Source organism: Artemia sp. Qi Xiang Cuo, chromosome 15, assembly GCF_049724085.1.
Source record: "Artemia sp. Qi Xiang Cuo chromosome 15, ASM4972408v1, whole genome shotgun sequence".
NCBI lineage: Eukaryota > Metazoa > Arthropoda > Branchiopoda > Anostraca > Artemiidae > Artemia > Artemia sp. Qi Xiang Cuo.
The window spans coordinates 64,646,556-64,674,165 of NC_142808.1; the positions used below are offsets into that span (position 1 = coordinate 64,646,556).

Here is a 27,610-nt window from a genome sequence, read left to right on the forward strand (position 1 = left end):
GGCTTGCAAAAAACATGAAAGTACTACTACTAGTAACAACTCACTGCACCACAAAACCATCTGATGTAGTCAGGGCTATGTTTTATCAAGAAAATATCTGAATGCATTTAAAATATAGTATGAAGGGCTTGCAATAAACAAGAAACTACTACTACTACTAGTAACAACTCACTGCACCTCAAAACCCTCTGATGTAGTCACCGCTATTTTTTATCAACAAAATATCTGAATGCATTTAAGGTATAGTATGAATGGCTTGCAAAAAACACGAAAATACTACTACTAGTGATAACTCACTGCACCACAAAACCATCTGAGATAGTCACGGCTATTTTTTATCAAGGATATATCTGAATGCATTTAAGGTATAGTATGAATAGATTGCAAAAAAACACGAAAGTACTACTACTAGTAACATCTCACTGCACTACAAAACCATCTGATGTAGTCACGGCTATGTTTTATAATTAAAATATCTGAAATCATTTAAGGTATAGTATGAATGGCTTGCAAAAAAAACGAAAATACTACTACTAGTAACAACTCACTGCACCACAAAACCATCTGATGTAGTCACGGCTATGTTTTATCAAGAAAATATCTGAATGCATTTAAGGTATAGTATGAATGGCTTGCAAAAACACGAAAATACTACTACTAGTAATAACTCACTGCACCACAAAACCATCTGAGGTAGTCACGGCTATGTTTTATCAACAAAATATCTGAATGAATTTAAGGTATAGTATGAATGGCTTGCAAAAAACACAAAAATACTACTACTACTAGTAATAACTCACTGCACCACAAAACCATCTGAGGTAGTCACGGCTATTTTTTATCAAGGAAATATCTGAATGCATTTAAGGTATAGTATGAATGGCTTGCAAAAAACACGAAAGTACCACTACTACTAGTAACAACTCACTGCACCGCAAAACCATCTGAGGTAGTCACGGCTATGTTTTATCAATAAAATATCTGAATGAATTTAAGGTATAGTATGAATGGCTTGCAAAAAACACGAAAATACTACTACTAGTAACAACTCACTGCACCACAAAACCATCTGAGGTAGTCACGGCTATGTTTTTTCAAGAAAATATCTGAATGCATTTAAGGTATAGTATGAATGGCTTGCAAAAAACACGAAAATACTACTACTAGTAACAACTCACTGCACTACAAAACCATCTGAAGTAGTCACGGCTATGTTTTATCAAGGAAACTTCTGAATTTATTTAAGGTATAGTATGAATGGGTTGCAAAAAACACGAAAATTCTACTACAAGTAACAATTCACTGCACCACAAAACCATCTGAGGTGGTCAAGGCTATTTTATATCAAGAAAATATCTATATGCGTTTAAGGTATAGCATGAATGGCTCTTAAAAAACACGAAAATACTACTACTAGTAACAACTCACTGCAGCACAAAACCATCTGAGGTAATCAGGGCTATGTTTTATCAAGAAAATATCTGAATGCATTTAAGGTAAGTAGTAAGGGTGTATAAGATTGAAAATACACATGCACTTTCACAAGCCTGAGGCATGAATATACAGTGTAGTTTAACAGGTATATTGGCTTGCCAGGGTCAATCACCTATTACTACGAAGGATACTTGCCCTACCAAACGGGTTTTTCTAATGTGACACTCATTTTTTTAGGTCAGTCGGTTAGAGAGAGCTGGCGGTCGCATTAACTTGATTACTAGTTGGAATTAGATATAAGCAGTAATTTTCATGATACTTCATATTAGTAAGAGAATTGAATTCAGAGAGAATAGTTTATTTGAGAGGCTATTAGTGGAGAAAAAATGAGTGGTGCATTTACATTATTGGAGAGTAATGATGGAACCGGCAGCAGCAGCAACGATATACGAGTACCCAATGTAGCTGTGGAAATAACCGCTGGCTTTAGACTATGTCTTGAATGGGACACTAAGTATGCTAGATATGTGATATCATTAAGCAAATTTAAGCAGGAGGAGCATCTATGTTTTGCTGGAAAAGTGAATATTCACCATATAAATAAACTTCGATCTGCATTAGATGTCCTATCGAAATATATTGATGAGAACAAAATGCATCAGTGAATATTATTATTATTGTAAGTATGTTCAATAAATATGTTTCTAAATCAATAGTATTTTTTTTCTTTCTATAGTAGACTAGCGTATATTTTCTAGAGTACAAAAAAAAATTCTGGTTAGTCTGAAGTTGGTTGTGAGAGAGTTAGGACTCTAAAAAAATGGGTAGATTTGAGATCATGAGGAATCTAGTTCTAATGGAAAAACTTTGATTCTAGATGTTGATTTTCTAGAGTTGTCTTTTCAACGGAAGAAATTTTCTCGGGGACTGCTTGTTGATATAATGGAAACTAATTCTTCCTCATTAAACTATTTTATGAAGCTTCTACGTCGTGGTCCAAATGCATTTACACAATTTATTGATATATTGATCACGACATGGCAAAATGATATTGTGGATATGCTTTTAAACATTAGTTTTGAAATTTAGGACATTTTTTCATGAGAAAGATGGTGCTCGAGGATGATTTACTCCTCTCTCTCTCTCTCTATCTCAGACAATTTTTGTTGTTGCTAGCTCAGTTTCATTGTGGTAGTGAGAGTGTCAACACATGACAAAATGTTCCATACATGTCCGTTATGTATGTACTCACTGGGCAGCTGGTCATCATCATGTGAGAATTGCACAATGATCGAGGAGTATGATGAAAAGTGTAGATTATGCAACCCGTGTAAATTGCATAGAGGATATGCTGTACAAATTAAAGGTTGTAATTCCTGTCTTGAAGAGGTGTGTGACTCTCATCCTAGCGGCCACCTATGCTCCAATTGCTATTATGATATATGTCAGCAATGGAAGAACACATAGCCAGGTATGATTAGAAAGAATCCTGACCGTGATTTTAGTTTATTGCAATTTTAGTTTAGTGATTTTAGTGAGATTGGTATCGTCGTGGTTTTAGATTGTTCTGGGAGGAGGAACCGGGTCAACGATTCAACTGTTGGAACAACAAAAGAATATGGTTTCTACGTCATCGTTGTGAAGACACTGGGTGTCAAGATTATAAGCTCACTGATTTTTATTTGGCTGTGACAGAATGTGATTCGACACTTGAGGCCACTGTTTGTGAAACTGCTTCAAATATGCAAATTGAAACATGTGAATTCTATAGAATGAATGAGAATAGTATCATTGACTATACAAAGAGATATGACAAGAGTGAAGTCAAACTCTACTGTAGAAAATGTGACCCTGACATTGCACAACATCAGGATCAGTACACTGTGAATTCAGATAATCTACCTGCACTAGTTGTTGTCGACAAATACCTAGTAGTGGATGAAATCTAAAGAGTAGAAAAGTCGTTTTATCATGTATATATTTTTTTTTATTAATAAACAATTTCACATACATCCTTAGAACATTTTATTCTTAGGGCACTAAAATCAATATTAAATACACTTGTAAGTATATTCTCCACTAGAAAGTCGTTCAATTGAGGTAAGTCAACGTAGACGTTGAGAAACTGCTTGTAGGTGTAGCCACGACATCTGAACATGAAAAAGAGTAGTGCATGAAAGCCACACGTCTTAGTCGTTAAATCCTTCACTCTTCGTTGATTTTGAATAGTGGTTTTCCCCCTGCTTTCAATAAAGTTGCTGATGTATGGAGCGTAGAATTTATACGATAGGCCACGAGGATCAAAAAATTCAATATTCCTCGCTGTTTGAAAGATGCATAGCCAATGACCGGTCTTCAAAGTCGATGGACTGCTATTAACAATGATTAGGGTATTGTTAACATTTGGAATTTTTCAATGAAGTCCGAAGGTATGCAATAGGACTTGTACTGGGACATGTATGGATCCATACTAAATACGTTGATTATTTAGTTAGTGTTCATGGTGCTAGATCTAGTAGAACACTGCCGTCGGGCGTGAATTCCCAATAGGTTTCAAATTGAATCAGTGATATTAGCATGATACTCTCAGTCAGAGCATTGGCAAATGTACACTCTAAACGTACATTCCCTGTTCGTACTATGCTCATATCCTGTGTGCCAGACAAGTCCAAAAAGAAAACTCCATGATTTTTTGAAAACATTGAATCAGTTATTCCATTTTCAAATAGTTGCGAGTCATGATCTAGGGATTGCATGGTCAACTCGTACTGAGTTCTATAGGATTTTTTGTCAAATGATAGAGTGTACAGTGGAATACTAATTACTTTGCACGCGATGCTAGATAGACCGAAAAAAATAAAATCATGGGGGGATTCAGTCCAGGATCCAACGGCACTGCCGCTCTTCATAAAGGCCAAGACCAAGATTGATGGGATTTCTCTATTGATAAATGATGAACCGTTATAGCTACGAGAGCCGGTGGCAATGTGACGTTGATTGGTGATCGTATGGGGGACAAGAAGTTTAATGTTGTTACCATTGGCTCTTAGCTTTTCCACTGCCAATGCAACAGAGCTCATAACTTGTTGTTTTCAAACGTGGAGGATTGCCGATGTGATAATGACATTTGCATCGGGTGCTGCAGGAAATGTTTTTCTCAAAATGAAATTCGATGGGGCCATCTGTAGCTTTATGTCAATCTTGACATTTGGGGGTAGCCATTGGGATATACTGAATATCTCATAATTTAATTTTCCAACTAGATGATACTCCTGGGTCACTGCAGTGGTCAACTCACCGTCAGTATCAACACCTGATCGATATTCATAGCCCAATGATTGTCCTCTCAACTCCTTGTATGCCTTTGGCGTCATCATCATAAATTGTATGTAGCTTGCATAGTTGGATAAATTATTGCTAGGGCTCACCAATGTTCCATTAATAAATACATTAATTTGTTTGAATAGGTTGTGTAGAATACAGTTTTCATAGGAGAAACCATCGCCGGCAGTTAGAGTTGTATTATCTTACTTTTTCTTCGCCGCAACATTTAAATCAATAAATGTTGACGAAAAATCAATGAAATAGTCTTCATTGAAAATATTTGAAAGTGTATATTTTCCGAGAGGGATTGTTGGGGATGAAATTGTTCATAGCAGCCGTACATGACCTGACATCAACATTTTCAGCACTGAATAGATTCAATGAAGAACTAATTGATGGATATGATTCCTTGTGGGGGAGATAAGTCATCTTAAGAGAAGAAGTCCTTCTTTGATCTAACAATCTTTTTCTTTTTCTTCTTCCTCTGCTTATTGGTCTTCCCTGTCTTATTCCTTAAAGTCCTTGTTGATGTCCTTTTCTTCCTGCCGGTCGGAGACTGATGAGTGAATGACGCGAACGCATCCTTTTCCATCCCTCCCCATTTTGTCGAGGTTTTAGTTGCTCACCAACGGCTCTTGCTGAAGATCTAATATGTTCCTTAACAATCTCCTTGAAGTTCCTGCCCGATCCCCAGTCCTGTAGTGCGGAGGCATCAAAATTTGATGCAGCAGATACAAGATATTTTCTGTCAAGGGGTAGTGCAGAACGAAACAGCCTAGCAAACCAGATACCAAGACCATAGCCAGACAATGTAGTACGCCCCTTGTAGTAGTCCAGTCCATGATCTATTTGATGTGGACTCAAATCACCAACATAACAATAGATATCGGGACAGATAAATGAAGTTCACCTATTGTTCATTTTAGGTGATTGTGATGCCTTTGATAATTGGTCTAAAATGACATGTATCACTGCTAAGCCTTTTTTTATTTCTAGAGGATCACCCAATTCACTACTTAGTGTTAACTGACAGAGTTCCAAATACGAAGTGTTTACATGAACATACTGAAGATGCTTTATATTATAGTGTTGAACAAGTTCGTGAGTTGTTTTTCGTTCAAGAACACATAGGAGAGGGACTTTTGAGTGACTAACTCTCGAAGTTTCCACAAAGGATGCATGGAAGAATAATCAAGCGTCCTAGGCAAAACCAGGTGGATAATCGGCAAAAATAACTTGATCCATCCCGTAAACGGTGCCAGCATTTTTCCCATGGATCATATTCTGTTTAAAGCCAAGAACATCTCTCAGATTATCATTGAGAATAATTGTTTCAGTGTCAACAGGTGAGTTAATGTAAATCCTATCTTGTTCCAATGAATAATTAAAAGTAATTTGCCATTCGTGCGATATGAGATTTTTCTATTGTTCGTATAACACAAATCTCCCATATTATCATATTCAATATATTTCAATCTGACATGTGGATAGTCACTAGATTTAAGTGCTTCAACCCATTCATAGTCGACATAGCCCAACCCATTCATAGTCCAATCAAAGGGTATAACTTTTATATCATACACACGATCTTTTCTCAGGATTTCATAGGTATTTTTGAGAATACAGTCGACAAGAGCCGCTTCATATGCACCGTCAAATTTGATGGCGGGGGAGAGTTTTGTCCAAAAATCACGTGTCTTATTCAAGTCATTGTAGAGAGGATCGGAAATGTTGGAAATGATTGTTAGATATAAATCATGGGTTTTTATTAGTATCTTCAACACCGATCCAAGATTCAAAATCAGAGTTGTATCCTAGCCACCGAAAAAGTAACTGTTTCTTACCCCTGCGAGTACGTGTCTTTAATATCTTTTCAATTTGATATATTTCACTAGCATTTTTAACTTTTTGTAGTTCAGAGTCAGAAAAGCCGCCGAGAATTTCTTCATCTTTGTTATCACGCAGGCGATAGGCTATGGGTTTAGTGTCTAGGATTTTTGTCACTTTAAAAAGTTCGGTGGACTATAAGTAATTCCCCTTTTCAAAAACATTAGCTGTTCTATTAATTCGAACGGTATCACCAATAATGAATTTATTTTTCTTCTTCTTCTTGACAACCGATTCATCGGCATAATGTTTAAGAAAGGTGTCAATTGTATCTTGATCAGAATGATGAACTTCCGTTGGCGTAGAGTTGGACAATGATTAATGAGGTCGTTGATTATAAATCAACATGATTTTATCAAGATCATGAATAAAATGAGATGTATTTTTTAATATACAATATCTTTAAATTAAAAGTCAAATAGTTCTTATCACTCGTTCGGCCAATACAGCCTTTATAGGACTGTGACTATGATAGAGCAGTGTACTATATTTCGCTAGTACTTTTGCAACATGGGGATTAACAAATTCACTACCGCGATCCGTTTGAATTTTTTTATATGAATCCTGTTCGAGAATACTTTCAATGGCCTGAGCAACTTCGACACCTCTCTTTGATCGCAATGGAATTGCATATGCATAGCGACTAAAAACAGTGATTGTAAGTAGGACATACTTGTACGGTGTATTGTGACGTCTTTGAAGCTCATCTAGAGTCAGGAGATCCACATGTATTATATGCAATGGGTAAAAGGCTTTAGTTTTTCGATATTGATTAGCACGAAGTCTATGATTTCTATGTAGAGTGCAAATTGATTCATTTGGTAGATAATCTTGTAGACATTTACTGTGAACACCAGTGACTTTGGAAAGAGTGGTAGGGGAACCTAAACTCCCCGCCTCAACAATATTTTCATAAATACGTTTCAGAACTTAAACCATTTTGAACGTAGACACGTTGTGTAATGTTCGCTGTCCTTTGGTAGAGGAGCTGTTGGTGGTGGTGATGGCGACGTTAATTTGAGGCATTTTTGCCATTGTCTAGCTACAATCGTTATGCTTGTAATTTCCAAAATAGATTTGACATCTTCTTCTTCATGATCATATTTTAATGGTCTCAATGTTGTTGATGACGATAATAATGATTATGACACATTTTCATTTAATTTTTTTAGAATTTTTCTATTGCCAATAAGATTTTTAGGGACCTATAATGTATTTAGAAAGTTGTATAGATGAGTGTCAAATGATAATAGTCCTTTACGATTTGTAATCATGTCATAGATTAAATCAAGTAGATTATAGCTCTTGCCCTGAATTATAATCTCTTCCCCATTGCTCTCAACTTGAATATGATCATGACCACTTTCCATGATATAGGCTAGGAGTCGTTTACTTTGTTCACGATATTAGTGGGGCATTAGATTTACAATTTTCCATAAAATTGAATCCAATTCCTCCTTCTTTAGTTGTGCTCCAGAAGCAGACTGTTGAGGAGATGATTCCTTTTGGGGGTCAGCAGCAGCAGCAGCAGCAGTGGGTTTTGAGCAATATGACTTATGTTTGTCAACTCGACGAAGTGCGTGTTGAAGTAAAAGCAGTTTTTTATCATCTACAATATTTTTATTGTCAAGAAATTTACTCAGATTGTTCTCAAAGTGTTCGACGGGGGAGAGAGCGAGTTCTATTGGAGTCAATTTATAGGGTTTTGCCATTCTCTTTCTAGAGAAAACTGTTTACAAGTCCTGCAATTATTGTCAGTAAAAGTGTGAAAAAGCTACCGCCCACCTGAAGAAGTCGTTTCTGTTTTAAATTATTTCCTTTCTTTTTAGAGGCCAATGTACGTACAATGGAACGATGTTGCTTTGCCTGTTGCTTAACTACTTCTGGCAGTTGAACATTACCCTCTGTCAAATTTAAACAAAGTTCGGATATTAGATTAATGAAATGATTGTCAATACCGTGTTTGAGTATTACTTTCCTGAGCGGAAGTTTTGAAGTGCTTAGAACTGAAAACAGATGTCTATTTTCATGTAGTTTCTTCAGTGTCATGATAGCGACTAATAGGTCTTTTTAGTGTTCACGGGGAGATATACTGTAATTTCATTGTCAAAAATATTTGTGACTACACGCAGATCCTCGGGTGTATTTTGATTAAGATCCAATAGGATGTAGCCGTAGGGTTTATTCGTTGCCTGATTGTACGCTGAGAGCAGAAATTTGGGGGTTCCTGGATAGATTTGCTTATTGAGAGTTATTACCGAGCTAGAATCAGGAACAACTCTATAGATGATATAGTAGGTGTAGTTCAATGGAAGGGATCGCATACATTCGCTCTGATGAAAGAGATTGTGTAGAACCAGAGTAACGGAAATCTGTTCATGATGAGAGCGAACACTGAACAGTTGTAGCATTTCATGGGACCATTGTTAAATAGAATCAGCCAGATCGTCAATGATCAACCAAGAGTTTGGTTCAATAATGTTGAAAATATCAAGTTCCTGTATGAACTGAATCTGCACCAAACCCGCCGTGGAACCAATTGTTTGTAGTTTATCGTATAACCCCCGCCAAATACTGTAATAATAGTCGATTTTTTTGGCTTTTCCACAAACATTTTATCGCAAATTTTAATTATTTTAGTTAAGAGTGTTGTTTTGCCCGAAATTGACGGTCCACACAGAAACGATCTGAGTTTTAAATTGATACATGTTCCCTTCAACAGTTCACCTAGACAACTAACTGTAGACTATGGCTGTCTAATGACTAAATAATTTCCCTGCTACTACTCCATTCAATAATAATAACTAGAAGAAGAAGAAGACGAATAATATTTTATTTTATTAAACATAAAAAGTTAACAATAATTTAACAAAAAATACTACATTGAAAAAGACAAATTAAACATGAAAAAAAATACACTTTTCTAATTTATTTATAATAAAAAATACAAAATTTACATAACCACTAGAAAAAAAAACACTTAAATAAATATTCTTTTTTTTTGTTTATTTAGAGAAAAAAATACAACATTTATTAGAATAAAGCACTTGTGAAATAATATCATACACTTTTATTTACAGCATTTTAAATTTTGGGATCCCCCTCCTCCCGGGGGCGGCCGGGGGCGGGCCAGGAAGTGCCGGGCGCCGGGAGCGGGGGTTCGCTGTGGCGGGCCCGGGCCGGGGCTGGCATTAAATAGTGGAAATTGATCTGCCTTGCACACACACACACACACATTGAAAATTGTTTGTGATAAAGAAAAAGAGAATTAAAAAAAAACACCTAATTACCCAAAAAACCCATCCCACCCAATTTATACTTTTTTTTTAATGAATTTAAGTTAATTTTTCTAGATTGAGTTGTTTTATATAATATAAGAAATAAAAACGTGCGCAAATTAAATAATGAACGGGTGGTAGTACCGTCACACCAACCACAAGTACAAAGACTTTGTCAGATATTGCGGACATGGCGTTTTTGTCAACTCTAACAGTGTAGTTTTTAAATTGTAAAGAGCAAATCAACATGACTTTCGCCCTTGGCACTAAACTACATTCCACACAGTTTCTATACACACTCATGTCGAAATTATTTTTTACAAAGTGTGTAGGTACCCCCTCACAAACTTGTTTGATATCTTTGCCGTGAGTTTCCAGACAGTATACCTTTAGACCAGGAAACACACCACTGGATATCAGATCGCTACCCGTTTCAGATTTTAGCATTGACAATTGATTTGGGGCCCGGCGTAGTAGGTGCTCTAGGTAGCGGGATTCGTTCCGGTGAGTGTTGTTCCTTTGTATGCCAATGTGCTGACTATATTTCGTATTATTCAATAGATTTTTAGATTTTAGTTTTAAAAGGAGTTCATCAGTGTCCCAGCAATAAACTTGAACAATTCACTAAATCGTCCACTGTACCCTACATACATTATAATAAAATGACAACATGAGTTTCTTGGATATTTCAGTTATTGCACTTCCGCCTGCAATATTTTTATTTAATACAATGGTTCTTTTCTTGCAATGTAGTAGCACCATATCAGAGTATATGATTGTAAAAGATATGACGTTTGGATCTTCACTGATTCGAGCACAATCTTTGGGGTTGGTTACAATGTCACATTGACTTCTGTTTCGTACGCTGTCGCACATTTTGCCGAAAGCTGAGTTCAAAATGAGTTTATAGACTTCTTTTTCAACTTTCGTTTTCGCTTGTGAATGCTTACTGACAAAGGTGTCAATAAACGTTTTCATGTAAGGCTTTTGATCAAATTAGAGGGCTCTATGAATCTTTGTGACCTTGAAACCATTGGACACCATCCATTTCAATAGCACGTGATGAACAACGATATTCTGTTTTGGGTTGATGTCGGCAATTAGTTTTTGTTTTGAAGGTACCCAGTGCATACTCCCATCCTCTACTAAAGACGAATTGTAGGGGTTCAGAGAATCCCTACCCACCGGTCTATTTATGCACGGAAAAACAAAGTATTTTACTGAATCATGGATTTCCATGGGTATTTCACCGTCAATTTCAAAAAACCAACCCTGTGCCCCATTCTCCTCAACACTGGCAATGTCGGGGAAATTCAAAGCACAGGGATTGTCAAGCCATTTATAATTGCCACACTGCAAACAGTAGTGATACATTGCCGATGGGTAAAGAGAATTCATATCCAAAAAAACTGCGTCAGACTTTTCATCGGTGTGCTGTCCACTCGGATCAGTTTTCATGATACGATCCCCGTGAAACATACCCACCCCTCATTGATCTCTCTACAGATGCTGATCGACATCGGCGATCAGACCTATTTCTTCTTTGCTGATTTTAAGTATCAAGTCCATCACCAAATGGGGAGTGGAAAAATAATAACCTAAATCCAACCCAAATTCCCCATAGATTTTATCCGTATTTTTGCATACAATATCCAGAAGAGTGAGCACGTCACTGGCCAAGTAAAGTTTACAATAATCCCACCCATTTTTAAACCCGCCCTTTGCCCAAACCCTCTTAGCAAATTCGTAGTCACTAGTGGTGCACTCACACTCAGTAAGAGAATTGTAAAAAGCTTCAATGGGCGGTAGTGACACCTCATCTAGCCTCGAGCCACAGTTGTAATAGTCCTATGGATATATACCCTTACACGTTAATAAATATTAACGTGTTAATTATTAACATATTTATTAATATTAAATATTAACATCATCGGGCAAGCGCTGTTTGAGGAGGGGGAAGCTATCAAAATTGTCACTTTTCTGCACCTGAATCAATTGACTTAAAGATTTGGGGAAGAAGCTGAAAGAGTCTAAAAAACGGATTTTATTCAGGCACGTGTTAACCGTATCAACTGTTTCCCAAATTAATTCTAGCAAAAGTAGCTTTTCCAAGGATTTGTGTATGGTATTATGAGAAAAAGTACCATCCATCCATGCGTTATCTACAACTCCTCCCTTGGCACTGCGGGCCATTACCGGAAAACCAAATTTTCAGTCTGAATTGGACTTGTGTATAAAAACAGGTACGAAATATTGTTGTCTAACGTTTAAATTGTATGATTGGTGTGCTACCCCTCTAAAGTTACTCCCACCCGATGTAATTTCCTGCCACAAATGATCATGGTCGATCACCTTCCTCCTCCCCCCATTCCCAACACCATCATCAAATTCCCTCTTGCAAACCAACACATTTTACGATTTTTAATGGCCACTATGTCATCTGGTGATAGGAGCATAGGATAGTTTGTATAACGAAGGTGCGAAATTGCACCGTTCGCTGTTTTGATTAGACTGACCAATGCCAAGTGCATGCAATCTTCAGCGTCACCCAACATCTCAACTACCTCTAGCACTTGCATGGTATTATTGGAATCTCGTTGCGCTTGAGCATAAGAGACCCCTATGGCTTCATGTATTTTAACACGATTTGAATTTGACGGATCGCACACGTCTGTCAGCTTAGCCTCGCAGTCCAAAGCGATCTTATTGCTCTGCAGGAGCGTGTTTTGAAAATTTTTAAAACGTAAGATCGCTCTATCTCCGCTTACCGTCTCCACAGCCTGGTATCCATGACGTTTACAGTGTTTCATGGGATGCTTTAACTTTAAATCAGTCCAAAATCTTGAGGCATATTGGACAGTAATACATTCCGATTTTTACCCTCACTTAGAACCCTACTAATATCCGTAATTGGATTGAAATGACCAATTGAATTGGGGTCCGTGGTTTGAATGTATAGAAGTCACACCAAACGTTCTACTGATTCAATTGAAGAAGTCCGCACTGGAAATAATATCCCCTTCTTACCGGAAAGCTGGCCCTCCTCAAATTCTGGTTCATACTATAACACTGTGACAACAATGTTTAAATGTGCATTAGCCCGCTCAAAAATATCTATTCCTTTTAGTGTCAGGGGATATTGACCATTTAAACAATTAAAATTTACTTTGGGGAACTTTGAACCCTCCCTACAATTAACTGCCATTTTGTCCAACTTTTTCTTAGATGCAGCTATTTGAAGAGGTCTGTATTCTGTAATTAAAAATGCATACTTTAAACACTGCAGCCTGGTATCGAAACAGATTTGTTGTATCCCCTTGCACGCCTCTAAATCTTAATGGTGTTTAAATTCAATATTCCCTGCTCCCCAGCTGACCATAAAATCTATTTTGAACCAACAAATATTAACATTTAAACTTTCAATGAATAAAACAACAGATTCACGAACCCCCGTGGTATAATTTTATTCCGTACTTTGAATACTATAAGGCCATTTTAGAAAAACCTCCCCATAATTTGATAAATACGGGTGAATTACCAACATCTGTTTGTACAAATATTTTGAATATATCTCACCTACACTTTCAATAAAAAAAATATTTTTAGTACTCTTGATGCTTTTAAACTCATCCCCCCTCCCCAAAACCTCACTTGTTGTTCAAGAATGGCTCGAATCTTATCAGTATATGAATGTGTAATGGCCAGGGGATCTGTTATTATATCCCCCGACACTAGAGAGTTTAAAGGGTCACTGAATTGGGCGCTGTAGACCAATGTGTGTTGCAAGGCAGAGTTGGAATGAAAAAAATCCGGAAGAGGGGATATTATTGTTGTTGTACTACTACTACTATCTATAGCATTAAGTGGATTGATGGAGGGTGACAGAGAATTGTCCATGACACCACCACTCCTAGTCAGTTCAATCATATCGGAAGGATATGGTATGAGGTCCCCTAGTACATATAGGGTGTTAACGGATAATTGCTCGATCCAGCCTGTATTTTTTTGTGATCGAATTTTCTTTTGAAGATCCGGCTCAGATGCACTAGTATTATCACCTAAATGTCCACGCATAAAACTATCTGTCCACTCCGGATCCTCAAGCATGTCAACATCAAGCTTAAGTCATCTAGACTAACCATTTCCAAAAACAAACCATTAAGGAACCCCAATTGCCACTCCAAATTCTCTAGAACTAGGTTAACCTCATCACTGAACTCTATTGCCGGTGAAAGAATTTGCTCTGTAAATACCCTTGCTTCATCACTCACCGGTATCGATGGTGGTGCAACTTCATAAATATATAGAAAAAAAAGTTTTATTTTTTATGTAAAATAACCATTATTTTTATAAAGTTAATAAACTATGTCAAGTTCTCATAGTCATTGTCCCACCACCACCGGAACAATTAAAAGAAGAAAAAAAAAGTTACATTGCCATATGTCTTTCATTATGACAACTGAACATGTTAAAAAATATATATTGTTTTTGTCAGGGAAAATGTAGTCTGATTCTTAGAGGGTAAGTTAGAACAAGAGAATGATAAAAAAACTAGTGGTTCTAGACCAAAACTTTTTAGAATAAAAATGCGAATTGTGGGTCCAATTCTAGTGCTTGACCCTCTTCAATATAACTCTCAATGAAATTCGACCATCGTTCAACTGACATGGTATGCTGTATGAACACCATCTCTTGATAACCTTCGTGACCCAACTGTTGGGCCCTTGCTTGGCCACCCTTTTGATCAATCTCCTGATAACCTTCCCGACCAAGCTTTGCAGCAGCTGCCTGACCACCTCTTTGTCCAGCTTCATGGCGGCTTAGCTGAAAAAAAAAATATTATAAAGCTCAATAATCCAAAAGCTTAAAGATACGTTTTATTCAATTGTGAGTGGTAAAAATTGAATTCTCAATTACTTTCAGTATCGATAAATTTTACTTATGAACCCCTCATATTAAGATATTACTTTGTTCTTTATTATTACTCCAACGATTATCTTATCAAGAATTAATACGAAATTTTCCATAGTTTAATACATGTTTCAAATAGTTCACCTACTTCAATGTTTTATATTTAATTCCTCCCCCCCTGAAACATAATCCTCCCTATGTGGCAAATTCCTTAGGTTTATTTATTCAAGAGCTGAAATACCATTTAAAACAACTGAGTTCAATTTGTTTAAAAATTACTACTACTAACAACTCAACTAAACACTCACCGCAGCACCAAGCCGTCTCAGGCCAACACAATCTACGCAGGCTCCTCCATACCAATCTACTCAAAGCCTCCCTTTTTACACCCTCCCACGAAGTTCCCATTTCCTTTAAATCTTTCTTTATGACATCCTCCCACCCCAGACGAGGACGACCTGCTTTCCGTTTAGCCCTAGACGGTTGGCCGAAAACACAGTTTATACAATTATCCAGTATGATCTTTCCCTATCTCACCCATTACAAAAACCGGGACCAAGGTGCGAGTGCTCTAGAGAACGTTTTTTGCAGATAGAAACATAAGCGGCATCTGATCTTTTCACGGGTAAACAAGTCACACGCGAACCAATCGGAAACAAGTGGAAACCCGCTATTACGAATAATGAACTTTGTTGGAAACAATCGGAAACAGACTAACCCGCTAATGCAGAAAGAAGTGGGAGGAGCTTTTCGTTCGTACCGAGAATGAAGACCAGAAATGATCTGCGATAAACTTACTGGATAATTCTATAAACTGTGGCCGAAAAGAACAATCTTCGGCAACCTGTCATCCTTCATTCACACAACGTGCCCTAGCCATCTCAACCTTTCTTTCACTATAGCCCTAAAAAGCGGTATTGAACCACATTTTTTGTACAGCCTACTGTTGGAAATACGGTCAGTCAGCATGGTTCCCAGAACAATCCTTAAGTAATTTCTCTGGAAAACAAGAGCGGATCCGGGATTTTTGTTCGGAGGGGGGGGGGTACTAATTTTTGACTCGGTTTTCGACTAATTTTTACTAAGGTTTTACTAATTTTCGACTAATTTTTGACTCGGTCAAAAATTTTGGGAGCAGAGGGTTCAAACCGGTTAACCCCCCCCCCATGGATACGGCCTTGCTGGAAAACATCTAACAAATCTTCATCCGCTTTTCGAAGTGCCTGTGCTTCAGAGCCATATTTGACTACTGTCATCACTGTAGCTTCTAATATTCTAATCTTGGTTTGGAGACTTATCCTCCTATTCTTCCAAACTTTTAATTGTGAAAAAATACCCTGAGCCTTGGCTATTCTACTTCTAAAATCTTCACTGCTCCCACCATCTTTACTAATACTACCAAGGTATGTGGAGCTTCACACTTGATCAATCTTTTTATTATCCAGCGTCACATTTTCATCTTCACTTATTCCTAGCCTTAGTGACTTAGCTCCTCAAATAAGGCCACTATTTTCAATATACTTTACTCCTTTTTAGGAGAAGTCACACAGAAAAAAGTACGGCTTGTAAGATTCTTGTAAATCAAAAATTACATTTTGAAATCAAACATACCGGCTTCAACTTTCACAGATAAACAAAGGGTCACTCAGGTTTCAAAAATACAGGATTATTGGCCTTTCTTAATTGGCTTACAATAACCTGTGTGAGACCTGCTTTGGTAAGGGGTTATGTTCATCAAATGGTGCTCTCAAAGAAATAACCCTTCATGTGCTAATCACGCAGTCAGTGGATGTACAGAATTGTTTATCTACTAAGTCCAGGAATATATAAGGTCCGTTATCAGAGTTACAGATGACTGTGACTTGAGTCACAAATCAGAACATCTTCATTATAAATTTTTATTTTATGTTTTTACACTTTTTTGGTATACATTCCCTCCCCCCAGATTATGAGGTCTAAGACCCCTACGGGCACGATTCTTCAAGCAAACAGGAAGTTGAACAAACAATACGGTTCAACCCATTGCAATTAAAAAAAGCGATGAACAAAGAGTTTATAAAGTACAAAAAAAATCGCCTCGCAGTAAATCAATCCCCCTCCACCATAAATAGGAAAACAAAAATTAACTTGCTCAAAAGTGGAAGCATTAACTAATTAATGGCTTACTGCTCAAAGAACGACTATTATACTGAAAAGGATCAAGAGCGTTTCGAGAAATTTGTTCAGGTCGAGGGACAAAAAAAACTTTCAAAAAATGTTAAGATGCGTTTTCTTAATTATTTATAAGATAAAAAAAAAATTAGGGGTGGTTTATACCCCCCCCCTCCCTTGGATAGGGCTTTGGAATGAAGAACGTAAGTTCTCATGGTATCATTTTTCACTAGTTTTGCAGGGGGGATTCAAGGAGAATTTTTGCGTTGACAAGTTTCCCGGGGAACTGTCCAGGGGGAGAGGAAACACCTAGCACCATATGAGCACTATAGAGATAGGGTTAAAATATAGTAAAACCAAAATCAAAATGTGTTAACTACAATTATTCTGCATATTATGAAGTATGTTTTTTTTTCTGAGCACGTTTCCTTCTTAAAAGCCCAAATCCTAGGCTTAGTATCCATGATGTTTTTATGCAGAAGAACCTAGATAAATTAATGATCAATTTGGTTTCTTAGCTCCTTGAAACTAAAAACAGACTCATTAAACATAACTCACTAAACATGACCGACAAAAGGCACGCACATATGAACTTGCATTAGAGCTTTTAAGCGTTTATAAAGCAGACAAAGCGTGACGGTAGAATAAAAATACAATTGTATTAAAAAAAATAATTTGTATAAAAAAATACGAAAATTTATACGGGCCAAGTCGGCAAAAAAAAAAAGACGACTAGAGTACCAACAGCATAAAAAGAACAATTTTTCTCTTTGGGCCGTCTTCTATGCACCAAAACCTTTTTTTTCTTTTTCTTTGGGTGGTCTTAAATTAAGAACCATCCAGGGCTGCACCACATTTTGGTGATGTTGCGTTGAACCACGCAAATAAACTCAAGAAATTAGTTAAATTTGACAACGCCTTTTGCCTGTAAGAGTCATGAACTAACAATCTATCAACTCAAAGACAACTGCGCCTCCAAAGGAAAGCCAGAAATTTTTTTATATAAAAAAATGGCACATGTCTTGCTATTTTGCCGATTTTTCACCCTACCAAGCTATATCTATTATAGATTATATTATTATAGCTTATTTATCAAGCATTAAATTTCTGCACCATTATTCACCTTGATTTGTTTTCCTCCGGAATCCCTTAACCATATTCCTATGTTTGGTGCCAAATATTGTTTTTTTTAACTGATTTTCAGGCTTTTTTTTCAAAAAATAAAAAATGTCACCCTGTTCTCGGAAAATGGCACATATCTTGCTGTTTCGCTGATTTTTCATGCTATCTGTTTTAAGTACCGCCCCTCTTGTTATCAAAAAATGGCATATGGAACTTTAGTGCCATGTCTTGCTATTTCGCTTATTTTTTTATGCTTTTTCCTAAATACCCTGCCCCCCGCAATTAAAAACTGTATAACAGCAAATAGGTCTTTTTAGTTTCAAATCAAATCCTAGATTCTTAGAATTTAATACTAAAAATAAGCAATTCAAAATCAACCCACATAATATAGTCAAGTTAAGGGCGACTGTAATTATAAATTACTAACGGGGACGAAAAAAAACAATGCACCCCTCCATCGAATAACTATAAGGGTTACTTTCATGAACATTCGAAATAAATTTCTGCTCTTTTAAATAGAAAAAACAAAACTGACCAATGATGTAAGTTCAATTTAATCTGAATACCTATTTTTAACATGAAACGGAAGGAGTTAAATAGTTTTTCTAAAATTTCCTGGAAAATGGATTTGCCAAGACTGTAGTAGCCAAATATTACTGAGTCATGATTATACTGTATATAATTTATAGTGTATAAAACTTTAAAAGGAAATCTAAAAATCCAAATTTGATTAGTTAAAGTTGGTAGAGCAAACCCCATAGTCCAATAGTGACCGGGTAATCTGCTAGGAATACAAAAAAAAAACTTTTACATGCTGACCAATGGTCGCCGTTTCACCGGTACCGATCTCCTGATTCGATGATTTTTGACGGTAGTGCTGCCAAAATCATCCCAGCTTTCCTTCTTTTCGCCCCAGATTTCTCAAGGTACCCATTTTCAAACAGTTCGTGGTAACAAACTAAGTAAGGAGCGACCAGGCTCAATAGTAACCGAAACTCTAAAAGACGTAATTTTGATACCAATATATACGTCAGAAGAAATGGAATTTATGTTGCTTTCAAATATATAAGGTTTATCCAGTATAGTTATATCCCTGAAGTTATGAGCCTGAGAAAATTTGCCTTATCTTCAATATAAGGGGAAAACACCCTTAAAAGTAATAGAATATTAATGAAAATCACACCATCAGATTCAGCGTATCAGATAACCCTAATAAGGAAGTTTCAAGTTCCTATCTGCAAAAATGTGAAAATTTGTATTTTTTGCCAGAAGAAAGGTCACGGATGTGTGTATTTGTTTATTCTTTTCCCCAGGGGTGATCGTATTGACCCAGTAGTCCTAAAATGTCGCGAGAGGGCTCATTCGAACAGAAATTAAAATTTTTAGTGCTCTTTTAAGTGACCAAAAAATGGAAAGCAACTAGGCCCCTTCCACGCTCATTTTTTCCCAGTCATCAAACTATATCTTTGTGGATGACCTAATTTCTCCCAGTCTCCGGGGGAAGGAGTGCAACTTATGGAACTTCGCCCAATGTTTACATATAGTATTGGCTATTGGGAAATATACAGACGTTTTCAGGCGGGGTGTTTTCTGGTAGTGGGGGGGGGGGGGGGTCGGCGGTTATATCAGAGGATCTTTCCATGGAAGAATTTGTCATGGGGGAAGGGATATTTCTATGAAGGGGGCACCAGTTTTCCCAGTATTACTAAAAAACATCAGAAATTAAACTAAAAAAAACAACAAATTTTTCAACTGAAAGTAAGGAGCAACATCAAAACTTGAACAGAAATTATTACCTATATGATTGGGCTTGCCCCCTAGTTAATACCTCGCTCTTGACGCTAATTTTTTAGTACTTTCATAAGAGCTATTTATTCTAATTAACGGCCTTTGTGAATAAGGGGTCATTTTTAAAGGATTCGAACAAGTTTCGAACTATAGCGTAAAGAGCGAGGTATTCACTAGGGGACAAATACGATACTATACGGATTAAAAATTTAGGAATATAGAAATTCGTTACGTAAGTTAATTCGTAAGTTACGTATATTTATTACTAATAAAAACGTTCGTAAATAAAATTAAACAATTTTCGAGAGTTATTTAACCAAAAAAATTAAAATTAATATAAATATTTCGTTTTAATTATTCATGCACGTTGAGCCAAAATCAAAACCGGCATTGATTCAAAAACGTTCAGAAATCGAATTGAAAAAAACGAAGTTTTTTTAACTGACAGCTAGGAGTGACATTAAACTTAAAACGAACAGAAATTATTCCGTATATGAAAGGGGCTGTTCCCTCCTCACTGTCTCGCTCTTTACGCTAAAGTTTGACTCTTTCTCACAGCCTATTAAAAAAAAACTTTAGCATAAAGAGCAAGATGTTGAGGGGACAGCCCCTTTCCGCATATGCGGAATTAATTCTGTTCGTTTTAAGTTTTAATGTCACACCTTACTTTCAGTTAAAAGAACTTTTTTTTAAATTTAAATCTGGTTCAACTCTGAGTGAACCTGAAGTCACATCATTGACCCCATTCCAAGCCAAATAACCAGCGACGACGGGGCTAGAATGGTTCTAACAAAATTTGTTTCAAAACTGTTTTGAAATTAAAGTACCAAATTAAGGACTGACTAAAATCTCAAAATCTAATAATCAAGCAAGTCGATTTCGTTTCTAGCATCCAAAATAATAACACAAATTAACTTTTTTTTCCTGTTCGATCATTTGATAGATTTTGCATGAAAATCTGAGAATTGAACAATCAACTAAAATCTACTAGTTGTCTGAAACGACTGAATGATAATGTAGACTTTACCTTTCCCTGTTCACTCATTTTTGATGGATATCTTCCAAATAAACGATAGAAATACCAATAATTGATAATGCTCCGAAGTTGTTCCGGTTCAGTTTACCTGTAAAAAATAAAGAAAAACAGGAATCATAAAAGAAAACAGAAATGTTAAAACTTCAAATGAGAGATGGGCCCAACATTATTTGCCTAGGAGTACAACTAATTGCTGTTTTACAAGTTTCAGGCCTGTTAAGAGTCATTAAACTGCCGATCAAAGCAGAATTAAGAGATTCTTGAATAACAGTTTAAGTTTAGTGTTTTTTGTAAAATTCTACTTTAGCTACTTTTGGCTATCTTGGAAATAGATTAGGTTAGGAAAATGAAACTTTCAGGGATGAGTCCACAGACTAAAATATGTCCCGGGAAGGTATTTTTAAGTACCTGCCTCCACTCATTCTCCCTCTAGAGCCTGACCTTTGATAACCTTTAATAGTAAGTGTTAACCCTGCAAAATAGATCTTCTGCTTAAATGAAGTACAAAATTGTTTTCAGCTTCACAACTTTGCTCAATCCCCATTTATAAGGGGTACTGGCGCAAAACAGCGTTATAGACTGTATAAGGAAAAATCAGACAAACGGGTATTTGCTAGATAAATGGATTGTAAAGCGTGATTTCTTATCGCGTTTACAATATTTAAACTGTTGTTTTTTTGTGCTTTGGGGGGGGGGGAGGTACCTAGGTTAGGTTACGTATTTAATATATGCTATGCCTTACCCCCATCCCTTAATGTGCAAATGTACAGCCCAAATTGGTAAAATTCCACTTTAGCCACTTTTGGCTATCTTGCAAAGGGGTTAGGTAAGGAAAATAAAACTTTCAGAGATGGGTCTAAAGGTTAAAGTATGTCCAGGGAAGATATTTCTAAGTACCTACCTCCTCTCCTTCTCTCTCTAGAGGTTCCTGACCTTTGATGACCTTGAAGAACCTGTGTTATAAAAGTGAAACCTTGCAAAATAGATCTTCTGTTTATAAATGAAGTACAACAAAATTATTTTTGGTAAATATTTACCAAATCATATTATTGAGTTACGACTAATGTGAATATAAAACTTGTTGCCTTTTTTATGCTCTTTACAAATATAATAATGATTTAGGTCCGAAATGAATTTTAGCCCCCACCCCTAGCTCGCCCAAGTATTTGTATATTGACTCAGCGTAGAGAGGTGGGGGGAAAGTAGGCCCTGCCCTATCCTGTCCCGTCAACATATCCTTACCCCCACCCCCTAATAGGCCCAGCTCCACCCTGGATTGGTCAGTATAGAGGTGGCGGCAAAATTCATTTCCAACAATAATGATTATTATATTCGTAAAGAGCATAAAAAAGGCAGTGGTATATTCACTTTATTCGTAACTCAATAATATGATTTGGTAAATTTTTACCTTGTTTTCAGCTTCAAAACTTTGCTGAATCCCAATTCAGAAGGTTTTAAAGATATGCAAATACACTACCTAAATTTTGAAAAAAAGCTTTGGTATGGCTTAAAATTCTACTCAGATAATAGGAATAGCATTTTCATAAATAAAGCCAGACGAAAAAAAAAAGGTATAGACCTGTCATGTAGGCAAATTTCATGACCCTCTAGAGGGAGAAGGAGTGAAGGTAGGTACTTCAAAATACCTCCCCGGGACACACTATAGCCTGTAGACCCATCCCTGAAACTTATTTTCATAACCTAACCCCTTTTGAAGATAGCCAAAAGTAGGCAAAGTAGAATTTTACCCCCCAAAATTGTTTCTAAACTTTTATATTTTCATCCGATTTTATTTTATTTCATTAGCATTAACCAAAACTTGACTTCTTTCGTGTATAGCTGTGTTAAATATAATGCACAAGTACATTATAAAGTTTTAAAGAAATGCAAATACATTTCCTAAATAAAAAAAAAAAACCATTGATATGGCTTAAAATTCTACTCAAATAGCAGGAATGGCATTTTCAGAACTAAAGCCAGAGAAAAAGAGACTGATAACTGAAAATTAAGGTAAAATGTTGTTTTGTCAAAATTGCAATAGCTATAGACATTGTCATATAGGCAAATTTCAGGACCCTCTAGAGGGAGTAGAGGTAGGTACTTCAAAACGCCTTCCCGGGATATATTTCATATAATCACTTAAATCGTTAACTCAACCGACCGAGTGGATGAAAGGTATTTAATCTAGTTCTGTAGGAAGGGTTCAGGTATGAATTTTGTAAAAAGGGAAGGGGCCAACCAGGTACATTATATTCGTATCAAACAGTTCGTAGTACCAAACTGTAAGTAAGGAGCGACCCGGCTCAATGGTAACGGAAACTAAAAAACGGAACTTTGATACCAATACACATCAAACGAATCAGATTTTAATGCTGATTTCAAATATATAAGTTTCAACAAGTTTAGTCGTACTAATCAAAAGTTACGCGTCTGAGAATATTTGGCTGATTTTCAAAAAAAGGGGAAAAGACCCCCTAAAAGTTATAGAACAGTAATGAGAATCACACCATGATATTCAGCGTATAAGAGAACCCTAATGTAGAGGCTTCAAGCACCTAACTGCAAAAATGTGGAATATTGCATTTTTTGCCAGAAGAAAGATCACGGATGCGTGTTTATTTCTTTCTTTTTTTTTCCAGGGGTTATCGTATCGACCCATGGTCCTAGAATATCGTGGGAGGGCTCATTGAAACGGAAATTATAAGTTCTAGTGTCCTTTTTAAGTGACTAAAAAATGGACGGCAACTAGGCCCCCTCCCACGCTCATTTTTTTCCCAAAGTCATCCGATCAAAATTTTCAGATAGCCATTTTGTTCAGCATGGTCCAAAATATGATAACTGTCTTTTAGGATGACTTAATCCGCCGAAGTCCCCGGGGGGAGGGCTGCAAGTTATGAACTTTACCCAATGTTAACATATAGTGTTGGTTATTAGGAAGTATACAGACGTTTTCAGGGGGGATTTTTTCCGGTAGGTGGAGGGGGGGGTCGGGGTTTATACGGGAAGGTCTTTCCATGAAGGAAGTCTTCATGGGGGAAGGGACGTTGCTATGAAGGGGGCGCCAGATTTCCCATCATTAATAAAGAAAAAGATCAGAAATTAAATAAAAAAGTTTCAACTGAAAGTAAGGAGCAACATCAAAACTTAAAACGAACAGAAAATATTACGTATAATAGGTTTCACCCCTTAGTTAATACCTCGCTTTTTAAGCCTAAGATTTTTTAGTACTTTCATAAGAGCTATTTATTCTAATTAACAGCCTTTGTGATTAAGGGGTCATTTTTAAAGAATTGGATCAATATTCGAACTTTAGCTTAAACAGCAAAGTATTGACTAGGGGGCGAACCCCCTAATATACGTATTAAAAATCTATGAATATAGAAGTTCGTTACGTAAGTTAATTCGTAAGTTACGTATACTTGTTACTAATAAAAACATTCGTAAATAAAAGTAAACAAGTTTCGAGAAAGCCATTTAACCAAATAAAAGTAAAATTAGAATGCAAATATTGTTTTAATTATTCATGTACGGTGAGCCAATATCAAAACCTGCATTAATTCAAAAACGTTCAAAAATTAAATAAAAAAATAAGTTTTTCTAACTGAAAGTAAGGAACGACGTTAAACCTTAAAACGAACAGAAATTATTCCGTGTATGAAAAGAGCTGTCCCCTCATCAACACCTTGCTCGTTACGCTAAAGTTTGACTTTCTCACCACTATTTTTTTTAAACAATGAAAAACTTTAGCGTAAAGAGCGAAGCGTTGAGGAGGGGACAGCCCCTTTCATACACGGAATAATTTCAGTTCGTTTTAAGTTTTAACATCGTTCCTTACTTTCAGTTAAAAAAAATTGTTTTTTTTATTTAATATTCACAAGGGCGTTATTACGTAGGTTCTTCAGTATAACATCTCCGTTTCTTAATGTAAGTTTCTTTATCACCTTAGATGGATGAAAAACGTTTTCCCTCTCAAAAAGTTTATCCCCTCCCCCGATACATGAGCAATTAAATGAAAATGATTTTCAGGTTTCTGACCGAGGAAGAACATAAAAAGCACCAAATAGTGCATAAAAAGTAATTTTATGCACAAAATAGTGCATAAAAAGCACCAGATAGACTAACTTACAATATAGTAAAATTGATGAAATAAAATTGGCATTCATAAAGTGGAAAATTCTTACTCGACTAATTCCTATTAGTTTCAGTTCACTCTTCGAACTAACCCAGGGAAGCAAAGCAAAGAAGAGATTCAAGTTCAAACGTATCTCTTACGCTGTTTCATCAGAATTCATCTGTTTGCTGGCATGTTTAGACAACATAGGCGACAAGGATCGTCAAGAAAGTATCGATACAAAAAAAAACAGCATAATGGCGTGAATTAATCAAACAATGTCAGTTTGGCTATGATAATACAAAAGTCACGGCATTATAATTTGATCTTTAAAATAAACCCATTTGTAAGTCAAATGAGAAAATACTAATTAACTAAAGATTATACGAAAGAAAATAAGAAACGTTCTGAGAAAAAAAAAAAAAAAAATCCCGGTTATCTGGAGACCCAAATAAGATGCTTTAGGAATACGGGAGCTCTGACATATTTTGTTTAATAGATTAGTCGTAATTACTGCTGTGAAAAAAATCACAACGGTTTTGTAATACAATTAGAAAACAAAATTTAGTCTGGTATAATCAGGTATGTCATGTCTGACTTTTTGAGGGGATGGAAATAATTTTTCAAGGTGGAGGGGGGGGGGGCATAAAATTTATTCAGTGATATGAATAAGATGTGCCAAGAAATTCAAGAAAATTTAGATTTTTTCTTCGGACAGAAGGTGGAGAGGGTCTGAAGACCCTTAGTGTGAGGGAAAAGTAATCGTGAACTTAACTCAATGAATTAAAATGTGTTTTTTTTTTTTTGGAAAATGGTCAAGTTTTAAAAATTGAATCTTATTCTGAAAGAATTAAAATAATTTTTTTCTGCACATTCTTACCAATTCGTATTTATGTCAAAATCCTGAATTCATTAGAGCTATTTGAGTGACGGGGCTCCGAAGGCATTTTTACTAGATTTAAAGCAAAAATAGATAAAAGCTATTCAAGGCATACAATTATCTAGGTGGGGACTTTTTCGGATATCTCAAAATTCTTAAGATGTTCTTCATAATTCTGAAAAGTTTCACCTATTTTATGAGTTTGTACTAAATTTGGTCTCCCTCAAATAAACTCGTGTGTCTGACTTTGCCTTGGGTTGTCAAGGTCTGGGTGCAATTTCTAAATTTCAAATCAAATGAATAAAGGATTTTTTGGTTAATGTTTTTTCAAAAGAGCTTATCATTTTGGAGGATACAATTTAGGGAAAACGCGATTTTTGAGAGACGTGTTTTGTATTTAACATAATTTTTCTTTTTGTTTTAGTGTAATCGTTACCCTTTCTTTTTTTGGGGGGGGGGGGTGGTGGTAATAGGCCCTTATGATTCATTAAAATTAATATTCCGGTTCATTCCTTCTGTGCTTTATTAAGGAATGCTGATAACTTACTTTAGTTAAAAGGGTATCCTGGATCGTGGTCGCAGCGGTAGCTGCAACCTAGTAAAGAGCGAACCACCGCCCATAGTAACCAAAATTTAAAAACCGCTTTTAGAAACAGCTACCTAGTGACAAAAAATTTGCCATTTGACGCTGATTCAGGAATGGTAACTATTATTTCGGTTGGTTCAAAAATTAAAAGTTTATTGCGAAAAGAAATTTATAGTGATTTCGAATAAATCCTTAAACCCCTAGAAAATGGCGTCAGATCAAAATGGAAAGTATACCATTGGAATCAGAATGGTCAAAAACCTTGTAAAGGCAGCCCCCCCCCCTCTTGAACAACAAGAAAAATCACTTTTGCATAGGTAGCACTTATTTGTCTCCCGTTTTTTTTTTTTTTTTTTTTTTTTTTTTTTTTTTTTAGCAGGACTAGGGGGTGACCAAAGCATCATAGAGCAATGGGTAATACCTGATTCGAAAGGAAATTAAATTTTCTAGTGTCGTTTTTAAGTTTCCAAAAAGATTGTAGGGCATGTAGCCCCCCCTCCCGAAAGTCCCCCTTCCCCCAAGTTATTCAATCAAAATTTTGAGATCATTTTGTTCAACATAGTTCAAAGGTCCAATATCTATAGTTTTGGTGATGATATGACCCTCCATAGTCCCTGGGGAAAGGGCTGTACGCTGTATTGGTTTCGGACGTATCGATATCTCGCGTATTGGTATGGGCGTATTGTTATTGGGCGTTTTGGTATCGCCTGAATTACCAGGTAATATTTTGGTTTCATCTAGTGTTACTTGAAATGAAGAACATATCAATTGTAATATTAACTCTGGAAATCCTGGTATTTCAAACAGTTCGTGGTAACGAACTGTAAGTAAGGAGCGACCCGGCTGAATATTAACCGTAACTCTAAAACAAGGAATTATGATACCATTAGATACATCAAAAGAATCTGAAATTTTATTCTGATTTTAAATATATAAGTTTAATCAAAATTAGTCTAACCCATCAAAAGTTGCGAGCCTGAAAAAAATTTGGCTTATTTTCGAAAAAAGTGGGAAACACTTTCTTGACTTTTTTGAATTACTTGAGAGGATCTTCCCATGGAGGATGTTTCCTTGGGGGATGGGACATTTCTATGAAGGGGGT

The 27,610-nt window shown here is 36.2% G+C and overlaps 1 protein-coding gene across 1 annotated transcript; it reads right to left on the reverse strand.

Moving 5' to 3' along the window:
- Positions 1–14,498: 14,498 nt before the first annotated feature.
- Positions 14,499–25,210, reverse strand: LOC148943989 (uncharacterized). The gene is made up of 3 exons (XM_089101315.1): positions 25,113–25,210; positions 20,923–21,019; positions 14,499–14,747 (listed from the first exon to the last, which is right to left on the reverse strand). The coding sequence occupies exons 2-3, from the start codon at positions 20,938–20,940 to the stop codon at positions 14,499–14,501; spliced, it is 267 nt and encodes an 88-aa protein (XP_088957441.1). The 5' UTR covers positions 20,941–21,019; positions 25,113–25,210.
- Positions 25,211–27,610: the final 2,400 nt, after the last annotated feature.